Here is a 12,403-nt window from a genome sequence, read left to right on the forward strand (position 1 = left end):
AAAAGGATTTTTCAAGCAAAAGCAGTAAGACTCTGGTTTTACAAACCTGACTGTAGCACCCTAGTTGCCAAACAAAATGGTCTCTACCTTTCCCTTCACAGTAATATTGCTGTCAAGCTTTAATAACAGCATGAAAAAAGAAACACTGGCCAGAACCCTAAGAAGAACCAAGAAAACTTCTCTCAAGATAAAATAATTTTTTTAAAAATCAAAAATTATATAGTCAGGGAACAGGCTAAGATCAATTAAAATTACATAACATTTTCACTAACACAATTTCACTTTTCAAAATGAAAGTCAGATTTATTCAACATTAAGTGCAACAACACATCAGAAATCAATAAAATCAATTTTCACTTATAAAGTAAAGCAAAGTAACATGAATAAACACAGGAAAATACTGTCTGAGACTCTCCAAGCAGGACATTTCTCATAAGACTCACAGAAAAGAAAAAAAAAGATTTTTATATGCAAACAGACTAAATTCCCCCAAATTCAGGGTTTTTTTCCAGTTGTAAAGCAATATATAGCTAATGGGAGGTAAACTAGAAAGGGGATGAAATGCATCATGCTGTACAACACCAAAGAAATACCCCAAATGCATTTGTGTACAGCATTAACAACATGCAATAGGTGAGGTTAAAAGCAAGTACAGTGTATATATTAGAGACAGAAACTAGTCAGTCTGAGGGCTTTCTTTCTTGTTTTAGTTCAACTAATGAAAACAAACAGAAGCCAAGAGCAAACAGAGGAAGAGCAGAATCTGCATGGAGAACATCTCTTCCCAGAACAGTAAACATCTTAGAATTCAAATTTTGCACACATTTACTTGTCTTGGTCCTCTTCTATGTCATTAAAACATATCCAGATCCAATGGGCTTTATGCAAGTATCTACATTTTTATAAAGCAGTAATTAAACAAAACAATGCAAGTCATTCAAATTCTGCTAATCTTTTAAGTCAGGCATTAATATGCTGAACACTCACTACAACTCAACGTTATTTAAATTAAAAATAAAAACAGGGCAAGACATCTCCCAAACAGCCTTGCTGAAGTCTAGGGTATTCTAATTATATTTGTTGCTTGGAGGAGAGCAGTGTGAAAACAGACAATGTGCTACCCAATTCATTTCATTAAGAATTATTTAAACCATACTTTTAGACAACAGCTGGTCTCTTTGTTCATTCTATTCAGTTCACAGCCTGACAGATTCTCTTGTCAGTCTTTTTTTTTTAACAGCAATTTTTCAAGACAAACTCCCAAGATCTCCTATAGATTTTGTCAGCTATTGAAAAGCAAGCAAGCATAGCACACATGCAAGTTATTAGAATTAGAGAGCCAAATATAATTAACTACAAAGTTCCGAGCAGTAAGTACATCTACATTCCCCTGGGGAGACTCCATCTTACTGGGAGATGGATTTGAAAGCTGATAATGAACACAGGTTACCTAGTTCACTTCAGAAGTTCTCTGCCTTCCACCTGAAGACTTACCAGAATCCATTACCACCCAACAAGCTAACAAGCTAGTACAAATAATTAAGAGTGTCATTAATTTCTGTAAGAATGGAGTGATGGCTGACAACTGAAGACCGACTTTTGTACGGTTGGACATACTGACCTTAATTTTAAATGAATTCAAGTCTGAAAATAATTGTGCAGCATTAACTTAAGACACAAATAAACAATCAAAGGATAATTAAAGGATAACTTTACCACTCATACACAAATCACACCAGCCAATGCTCCACCTCGTTAACCTGAAGTACAGCAGTGTTTTTACAATATCCAACTGTGACAAAGTCTTTAAAAGGCAACTATTTATCATTTCTCTATTAGTAATTCCCAACTCAAAAAGGCCTGTAATACCCTAAACTATAAACAACTACCAGTACCTGTTTATTTTTTAACAGGACAGGGATCACAAAGAACTGAGTTGAATTAAAATAACAGGAATGTGAAGGACAAAGTTTTGATTCAGATGTCTTTAGCACATATTAAACCAAAACTGACATTAAGACATGCTACTAAAGGTTCTCTGAAACTGCTCTGAGGTCTGGCAATCACCCCAGCTAGTACTGTAACTACTAAATTTAATGCTGGGTGAAAAACAGAATAGAAATTAGAAATAAGAAGGTACCCTGTCTTTACATGTACCCTAGAGAGTACATGTAAAGAAAAGAGTGGGATTTTTTTGTTGGATAAAAAGTTACTGATCTGAAAGTGTTGAGACTGAATGTACCTCTTATCTCCAGCAATCTAAATTGTGAGTGTTTCTTAGAAGATTAAATGCCACCAAACATCCTTCATCCTCTCCAATGAACAAGAGGCATTTCTTTTTACCTTGCTCAAATGTGTAATCCTTAATATCTAAGCAGAAATCAACCTTCCCACTTTCATTTCAGCAAAGCATTAAATACACAGAACACACACACAGAATTTGGAAAATTTGAGATTTAAAGCTAGAAAACAAAACAAAAGATAACACAATCTACTTTATTTCTGAATGCCTGAAGTAGATTGGTAAGTACTGACATCTGCTTCAGCAATGCCAGATGCAAAAGCACCCAGGAATAATAGTTTAACATTTGATATTGTTACCACTTTTATGAATTGGTGCATTCTGTTTATGTAACAGAAGACTAAGTGGAGAGTCAGAAAAACACCATCTGTACTGGTCTGGAAGCAAAAACTGTCTGTTGAATACCAGAATGACACATTTGAACTGCTAATGAAAGAATGGTCACCTAAACGTCTACACACTGTCAGGCAGCCAAACTCTGCAGGCAATTTTTGGTTATTAGTTATCCCAACATCTGTGTCACTAGCAGAAAACGTTAGCAGCACTTAGACTCAACCAGGCATGGTGGGCTTCACCATGAATCACTGAAGATGCAGCATCCAGGTTAAAATGCCTACAAGCAATTTGGAGCAGTGATTCAAGCATGACATAGTAACACACCCCTATAGTAAGAGCAACTGGAACAGATTAGAAAAATGTGTTCATCCAACTTAATACATTGCACAAGGAGATAAGCAAGTAGACAAGAGGTCCAAGAATTAGTAATTCCTGTATTTGGCTCTAAAAAAAAAAAATTACTTTCTCCACTGCTCAAAAATATGCTTGTAATTGAATAGAAAAAAAACCTATTTCATTGCATACTTATGAAAGTAAGGTAGCAATCCCTCTCCAGCAATTTATCATGGAAACTGAATGAAACTATCCTGAAACTCTAAAAGCTGGTCATACAAGAAATACTAATCAGCTCATCTCCCTCCTGTGCAAGCCATGTTCCCATATATTGGGAAGGAAAAGGGCAAAATCTTGAAAGCTTTAATTTCTAATTAGCTTTATCTTTTTAGGCTTTTAATCAGTTGTAAATTACTGCCTAACTCCAGCTGGCATCCATAAATACTGTAAGAAAACAGAAATCAAGTATTCATTCATCAAGCTTCATCGTCTTCTAGGCTTCCAAACAAGGAACCACATTCTTACTATAACATTACTACTTGGATGACGACTGAGAATTTTTCCTCTTTCAGCAAACTGCCCTTCAGGAAGTAGAAGGTAATCCACTACCTAGGTACCAGTGGGGGAAGAAAAGTTGACATATGACTGGAACTGCCAATTAACAATTTTAAGTTCCATCACTGACCTGTGGTGATGAGGGATGGAGGGGAACCAACTAAAATGAAAAACCAAAAAATGCAAATGCAATCAGCTGGTTTAATCTCTAAATCCACTATGAGATGGTAAAAAGGATTCCCCATGGTAACCAAAATGCCTTCTCCAAAGCTTTTATGCCAATCAAGTGTCATATAGCTTTAGTAAGAATTGTGGAAAGGTTTACATTTGTTTAGTTTTCGAAGAACTGGGATTTTTTTTTTCTTCTTTATATAGAACCTTATATTTGACACTTCTTCATTTTACAAGTGACTTAAACAGCAACCTTAAACAGGGAGAAGTCTTTTAGGCAATTTCCACAAAGAAGCTGCTGTCCTGACAAAGTACTCTAACAAAACATTTAAATAGCAAAGAGCCTCATCTTCTGAAATACCAGATAATTAAAAATAGAACATGGATTTTAGCTAAAAAAGCAAAAAAACCACCCAAAACAAACAAACAAAACAAAACCCCACAAACCAATCTCTAATGACACTAGCTGACTGTCTCAAGTGACTGGTACGCCCTATGAATCCTAGTGGTTGGAATGCTGGCTGGACTCACTGACTGCCAGCCAGTTCAAGTTACACTGGTAGCAAATGGAACAGAGAACCTTCTGAGGCACATTGTCTCACTTCTTAGATGTGGATGTGTTATAAGCAAAATTCAGTTTTCTGTTATTTCATAACAGATGTGTGCCAGGTACTTCAATGCTAAGACTGGATTTGATGACTGCCAGTGAAGATCTTCCTCAGAGCCAGTGCTCTCAGCATCCCTCAACAACATGACTCGAACCATTTAAAGATGGGGATTTCTGCAGGAGGAGCCATGGAGGCCACTTACATTGTGGACAAATTTAAACGGCAAGAAATGCAAGTGGCTATTAAAATAATAAAAAATAAACTCAATTAAGGTAGAATTTGTTTGTCCGCCAACATATAATACTCACCACTTCTGATTGTATTAATTTAAGCTTTTTGTTCTCTAACACTTATTAAGAAGCAGCTATAAAGTTACAGGACAGCTGGTGATACACTGAGTGTTGAGAGTTCTCTGTGCTCCAGAGGTTTGCCATTTTGAATCCAACATCTACCACTATGATCATCTTATCTGATTTGTTTGCACAGTACAAAGAAGTATTTTTACCAGAAAACAGTTAAATTGTTTTTTTAAAAATATACTTAGCACTTTAACTCTCAGCCAATAAAGAGCTCAATACCTCCACTATTTCACTTTTAGTTATACTTACTACAGAAAACTGAATTTGTCTGTTCTGGCTTCTCAGTATTTGAGTTTGCCCAATTTTGATATCAGAATTAAGAAGTGCTGCCCTTCCACTACTCAGTACCAACTTTTTCTCCATGTGTAAATGTTTACTCTCCAGTACCAAAATGCCACTTCATCTTTTTTGGTAATGATAGAGACAGAGTTACTCAAACCTCACACCAAGATCTACTATCCAGCCCCAGATCTTATTTTACACTCAATTATTGCTATGGCCTTCTCAAGTGCACCAAGGTTTTTCTGGTAGTAGTCTTCTCCATGTCGTTTGGGAGGCACAGGAAGTTCCCTACTTGCATAATTGTTCCCTTTGTAGATGTTCAAGTACTTCATCAGGCTTTAAGCTACAGTTCTTGAAGGCTCAGCATTGAGGTGGTTCTTCCACACAAGTCTTTTTTCATCACTGCTTTTTGTTGTCTGCCATGTACAGAGTGAATCTTTATTCAAAGAGACCATTGCTACCTTGCAATTGCTTTATTTTGAAGCTATGGCTGGTCAATCTGATGATTCAGAGATTAATGGAACAATATTATGTTCTCATTATTTTCTATTCCACTAATTTTTTCTTCGCCAAACTTTATCAAATAATTGATTTGTCCCATGATTTTCTGCATAGACGGCCTACGATCAGTCTCTGTTAGATAACAAAACTCTGGATTATTTCTGTTCTCTTAAGGAATTAACCAATGTACCAGGACATGTAAAGTACTTGCATGTGCAAGGTCTCCACCCCATTTTATAACCCTTCTCTTTCAACCATGTCACTAATCACAGTAAATCTGTTAAAAACACTGCCACTTCTTGGGGAGTGAACTAACACATTGGGTATGTACAGTGAAGCCTAAATAGAAAATGATAGAAAAGACACATATCATTTGATTTCAATTAGCTACAGGCTTTGAAGGCTCCTTACTAAAAAAAATGTAGGCAGTCTGTGAAATAATTCTTTCACACAGTACATCACATACATATTGGCAAGAAGTGAGCCCCCAGTCACAAGTCCCTGGCAGTGGCACCTGCTACTGAGGCAATGAGAACACCCTTATGGAAGATCTGAGACTGTTTAGTCATCACTGGGTAAATTGCTTCTGTTGACTAGAGCAGGAGATATTTCCTTGGAATGTACCTCAGAAGAAATTCCTGCTCAGTATTAATATTTTTAAACTGAATAAAAGGCACTGTTGCTTAAGCCATATATTTCTTGTCTCCAACTGTTTAAAAAAAAATATGGTTTTGAACACCTAGCTACTGCTACCCTAAGAAGGCTTCCTTGTTATCTCACAGTAATTTCACCTCTCCCTAAAAAAGCTTCACAAAAATTTCTTTTATCTGAAGCATGTCATCTCACCTTTATATCTATCTTTATATCTAAAATTATGAGTTAGTATAACAGTATGCATTATAAAATTATACCATTTACTTCAGACATCTCTGAACAGCTAAATCTTCAAACTATACAAAAATAAAGTGTATGAAATCTTACAAAAGGAGGACATTAAGACAATAATAGCTAATTCAAAAAATATAATAACTTATACACAGCAGTAAGCATAAGCAATGTAGCCTACAACAGCTTCCAATTAACAGGACCTCTGAAACATGTCTGAAACAAGCATCAGCTAGAATTGGAACATTCCCAAGCACAATAATGTTTCCAATTTATTATCTTTACCACAGTACAAACTTTCACAACCCAAGTGTCCATTGTCTGTCAATCTGTAAACAAAAGCTACTATTCCCCCTCTCCTCATTTTGAGAGGTGAATTTTTTCAGTCTTCAGTCAAGTTTCACAACCATCTTGCATAAGGAATCAAGAGCCCGTTCTCTTGGTAATTTACTTTTTACTTTTTTTTTTATTTTCTTTTTTTCTTTTTGTTTGTTTCTCATACAGCCTGCAGTGAATTAAAATCACAGTGAAAGTCCTGGGAAAAAAATGATCTTTACAGCAGGACTTGAACCATTCTAATAATAAATGCATCTAACAAAGCTTCCCATAATAAAAGCATGACATTTCCATTTCCAGAAATCAAGTCAATTAGAAATGCTAAATTTTACTTAAAAACCCCAAAAGATCTAAAAGTGAAAAGATTCATCTTCTCAGTCAAATACAAGTCTTTCAGTTTCACTTGCAGAGACTGTTCCAGTCTGTAAAACAGTAGTGCAATTCATTTAGTTCTACTTCTTTTATTTTTCTTTAAGTCCAGTAGATAAATGTCCTATTTCTATGGAAAGATAGGAAGATGCTCCAGTAAACAAGAAACTTTGGCAAGCCCAGGAAGGCTTACTAGTCCATTAAAGCTTAGGAGTCCAAAGTGGCTTAAAAATGGTTTATGAATAAACTTAAAAAAGCCCAACAAATCAAATTAAAAAAAAAAAAAGCTGAAAAAGACAACCTAAAAAAATAAAGAAATAAATAGCCAGAAATTAATGTAAACTGTCTGAACGTTTTAATGATTTCTCATTGACAGCTGGCACAACCGTTGACAGTACAGTCATTAAATATAGGTGACCTACAGAGTATTCCATTAGGGCATCCACTCTGGGATGCTCAAAAGGAATTACATTCCTAAAGATTTAAAAAATAGAGTTCTTATAATATTACTATAGGTTTTCTTCTGCCCACTTCACTTACACTTCTTCTTAAAGAGGTTTTTTATTTTTGATGGCTTTTTATTTTTTTCACCATTCTGGTAGAGGTCCTGTGGGATGCTGCTTATCCTGGGGACAGAAGCAGCTTCATGGCTGGGTTTGCTATCACTGCCGGTCGAGGAACACGAGGTGTGACGAGGCTTTGGGACTGGGATCCCAGTTGAAAGCTGGTTCATGCTGCAAGACTTCTCCAGGATTCCATTATAAACTTTGCTTGCAGGACTAAAGATCATGCTCTTAGTTTCTGCCATGCCTACACAGTCAGGAGAGCCCCTAGAAACATCTGCAGTCAGAGAAGAGGAGTCTCCTGTAGATGATTCCTCAAGTGAGAATTCTTCTGGTGATACTTTCTGAGGAGAAATTGTCTGGTACATCTCAAGACTTGCTGGAGGAGACTGTTTTCTTCCAATGGATGAATTTAAGGAGTCACATTCCGAACCTGTTTCCTGTACTTCCCTGAGTCAGAGCAGAGAGAAGAGAAAACATAATGAAACTACAATTTCCTTCATAGAGTTAAAAAGGAAATTAATTTAGAATCAATAACATTAGTCTAAAAGCACCACCCACAGTTTTCCTTAGTAGTTAATTAAACCAAAAAAAAAATTAAGTTAAACATTTTAAGTTACAACTTGCATTACATCATTTTATTATGTAAACTTAAGGGAATTAGTTTGTGCAATCTTGCTTTTGTAGGCAGCAGCATCTGCCCAGAAATAGTCATTTGTATTTCACTTCAAAGAACAAAGTCTATCTTTCTGGCACGTGAAGTCGGAAAAGTTATGAAATGAAAGAAGGAGATTTAAGCCTATCATATAAAAAAAGTTTCTTCAGGACAAGTGTCCCTACCTTTCAACAAGCTCATTTGCTCCTTCCAAAAGGAATTTAACCTTTTCCTATGAGGCCATGTAACAAGAGTAGGTACACGCTCAACATGCTGTAAGAATTGTGTTACCATCCATCTCCTCTTCGCCCAGTAGCTGACATTGCTTTTGATCCTAGTTTCAGATGTAAGAGCCAGTAACATATTGTAATGGAGAATCAGGGTTAGTTCAGTGCACCCTGGATTGTAACATTACTTAACTGTACATGACATGCTAGCTATTTACATACACATACCAGACAAGAACTCTCTGCTCCATGTAGACTATATTAATTTATATTATCCTACAGATTACTTTAACTTTTGGCTTGGTTTAACCTCTAATTCTAAACTGTTAGTCTCAATAATCCTACCAAGAGTTGCAAGTGCTGTTTGCTAATCTCCGTACCATTGTTTATCAGCAGAGAAGTAAATGGCTTCCTCCTCCTCTTCAGTTCGATAGAGAGCTGGGCAGCTCGACACAGAGAGGATGTCAGGGTCAGGGGAGTGCAGAGCGTGCTGAGACTGTGGAGATGATGGCACAACACTGCGTCTTGATCTACACAAGCTACTGCTTCTTGCCAGAGTGCTGGGAGCTTTTACAATGGACCCTGAGGCAGAGAAAAAGCAAACCAAAACCCTCCAAGTGACATTGATGTTAACAGTATCTACTCTGAAGACTAAGTAGCAGGTATCTGCTTCGGTGACAGTGACTTTTAAACAACTTTGACGTTCCTTGACAGTTCCAGAGGAACAAAGACTGACACACTCATACATTCTACAGTTAGATGAAGCAGCTAATCAAGATGCAACTGCAGAGATTTTGTGCCTGCCAAATACTACTCTGACCAAGTTCACCAAAGCTCTGGCTCACTGTGCTCTCTTGAGAACTAAAAGATTCTACTGAAACTCCCAACCCTTCATAAACTAAAAACAGGAGTGCTGAAATTAGTATGTTACACAATGTCCTGTATTTTGTGTGGTGATTTGGAGTTTAGAAGAAAATGTAAAAGTTTTGCAACGTAGGTATGACTAACCAAACAGCCAACCGATATACACTACACTACTTGAAAAATAGGCTAGATAGAGAAGAGCAATTTCATTTGCATAACATGACAGAAAATACATAATTCAACCTAACTTTAAGATCAAGAACTTTCTTTTAGATAACATTGTCTGTTGCCAGGCTAACTATGAATTTCTGAAGTAAAAATACTAAGAATGGGTGGAGACAGTCATGCTAGACTTCATCAGCAAAGTACCCAACAGGAAGTGATAAACTCAAATGTTCCTAATCCAATTCCTCCTTCAAAAGATTATTAGGCAGCAATACTTGTACAGAGAAAAATCTACAGACCTCTTTTCAAGCTAGCTGTTACAAGTCTCAGGATGTTTCACACCCCTCTCAAACTGTCTCATGGAATGCATCACTGCTTATATAAGATCCACCAGACCCTTACTGGTGTTCAAAATTGTTTAACAACGAAAACACGCTAAAAATCCTTTCAATTATTTTTGTAGACATGGATGTCTAGCCTGACAAAATACATTTTATTTTCTGCAATGCCAGTTTATCATCATATAAGCTACAGTTTACCTTCCTGGAATCTCAGAAAAGGACAAGTTGTCCACTCTCTTTTAGTACAGGAAATCACAACTTTCACTAAACAGTAAGTAACTGCACCTTTGCCAACACATAGATTTATTTCCACTCCTGAGCAGGAAAGAAAGGTTTGCAATTCTCAACATGAGAGTTGACATGTAAATCAAACTTCTAATATCACTTTTGAAGAATTCCCTACTGACCTTAAAAGCATGTTGGGAGCTCAAAAATCATCTTGTGTCATTACAAAAGAAATTCCTCAAAGACCAAATGTGAACTGAGATAAGAGAATAATAATCTCTTTAGGAAATGTTGCTACAGGTCCAGGTAAAAAAAAAAACAAAAAAAAAACAAAAAAAAAAAAAAAAACAAAACAAAAAAAAAAAAAAAAAAAACAAAAAAAAAAAAAAAAACCAAAACAAAAAAACCCCAAGATTGCACCATTGGTGAATTTTCAGAGAAGCAAAAAGCATTTTGATCCATTGTAGGTGTATATACACAGGAATATGAAGAATTCAGCTATGACAATTGAACACATAGAATTTTCCAGTGCAAATGAAGCTCACTAAATCAAGGAACCATCTGAATCCGAATGAGTCAATGGAAAAATAGAAGTTTCATTGTCACCTTCCAGCTGTAAGGACTTTTTTCCAGTGTCAGACACTATTTCTTAATCCATTTTTGTTCTTCAACTTGAGATCGAGCAAACAGCTCTATTACTTGACACCATATAAGCCTACCAACACAATTGCTCTGGCACTAAGAAGCCTAAGAGCATCCTTTGGACTCATAAGATTCTGGACACAAAGAAGCCTCCAGCATCCTTTGGACTCATAAGATTGACAAAATCTGAAGTCCAACAGACTTCAAATTTTGTCAATCTTATGAGTCCAAAGGATGCTGGAGCCAGGCAACATCCCAGTCCACTTTAGATCCAGTGATGGAAATAGCCCCATTCTTAAGGGACCTCCTACAACAGTGCATTTTGCCTGAAGCCTCACGACCAAGACAAGCCATTATGCTTCTGTCCTTCCTCGTGTGCATTTGTTATTTTTGTCTAAAGGATGGGAATAATTCGGTATTTACTGAAGTAACTACAATAATTTGATGTTAACAGTATCCTCAACACTAGTTTCAACAACAGATCATTTAGCATATTTTCCTCATACAATAAAGTTTCAGCTAAGTATGCTCTTACAAACAGTACAGTCCTTTTCTAATTGTAGTTCCTTTGAATCAACTGCACTTCCTTCTCTGGCTTCACCTCTAAGCAAGAGTTAAATGAGAAGAGTGACTAAAAAATCTCACAAGTCAGAAGTTTTTTACACATATCCAAGTGTTGCCATTTTAGACCATCTGGAAAATCATGACAATAAATGGAGCTCTTCATTTTGAAATCAGATCACAGGCTTCTCGATACAGAATTGGAAGCTTAACTCTAGGAATCCATATTTCATTGGGTCTCCAATAAATTTGTTGCTAGGGTTTAAATCAAAGTATTTGCACTGAAGACAACTAGAGAAACAGCATTCCTTGAAAGTGATCAGAACTTGCAGTAAGTTGCAAGAGGATTAATGAACTTTTCAATGTGGTCTGCAGAAAAAAAGGTTGGTACATTAAGAAGAAAAACAAGTGCCCAAGGCACACTAAGTGAAGCCAGCAAAGTGGCGACCTTACGCTATTTTAAAATACAGTTTGAATTTCTTCTGAGAATCCCAGCCCTGGAAGAAAAATGTACCCACATGACAGTTTTCCTTCTTACTCATTCCTCAGCCTAAAACAGCTTGTTTGAATAACTGCATGGGAGCTCATCTTTTCGATTTGCCTCTGGAGTCCAGTTAATCACAAGCTCCATGAAGCAGGCTCTTGTTCTGACACAATGACTCATGATGCAAAGGGTGGTCTGAATCCCCAGTGTATTTCTTCTGATCATAGTTTAACCAAAGCTGGACTTCTCTCCCTCCAGAACTCTGCCTCTCCAATGGACACTCAAACAACCAAACCACTGTATCCAAACACAAACATTCTGTCTGAAAGCTTCCCTTGAACAACAACAAGATTTTGTTCCAACCACTAAAGAATGTGCACAAGGCTATGTAGCATGCGGCCTCCCAAAGGATGTGATCTTTCTCATAGCTCAAGGAACCCTGGACTAACCTCATCCCTTCCATCTGAGCTAACAAACTCAGCATTATTCATTACAAACTTTTGTTTAAGTAGCACTCCAAGGTTGACAACCACTTTCAAAACCTTAGCTGAATTTGCCCCACTCTCCCACTGAAACAAAATAAGAGGCTTTTTCTTCATGTTATCTTCACTGCAAAACCCACTTTGCCATTTAAGTCCC

At 36.7% G+C, this 12,403-nt stretch overlaps 1 protein-coding gene across 2 annotated transcripts in view; it reads right to left on the reverse strand.

Moving 5' to 3' along the window:
- Positions 1-276: 276 nt before the first annotated feature.
- STIM2 (stromal interaction molecule 2) overlaps positions 277-12,403 on the reverse strand; it is a 70,569-nt gene continuing 58,442 nt past the window's right edge. Inside the window, exons 11-13 of one of the 2 annotated variants that reach the window (XM_036381824.2) lie at positions 8,863-9,064; positions 8,441-8,589; positions 7,905-8,050 (exon numbers count right to left, since the gene is read on the reverse strand). In XM_036381824.2, the coding sequence (XP_036237717.2) occupies positions 8,013-8,050; positions 8,441-8,589; positions 8,863-9,064 (389 nt within the window). In that variant the 3' untranslated portion in view covers positions 7,905-8,012. Of the gene's footprint in view, positions 8,051-8,440; positions 8,590-8,862; positions 9,065-12,403 lie in introns of both variants that reach the window. The other variant, XM_036381825.2, reaches the window with a different exon arrangement.

The sequence above is a fragment of the Molothrus ater genome, chromosome 4 (assembly GCF_012460135.2).
Source record: "Molothrus ater isolate BHLD 08-10-18 breed brown headed cowbird chromosome 4, BPBGC_Mater_1.1, whole genome shotgun sequence".
NCBI lineage: Eukaryota > Metazoa > Chordata > Aves > Passeriformes > Icteridae > Molothrus > Molothrus ater.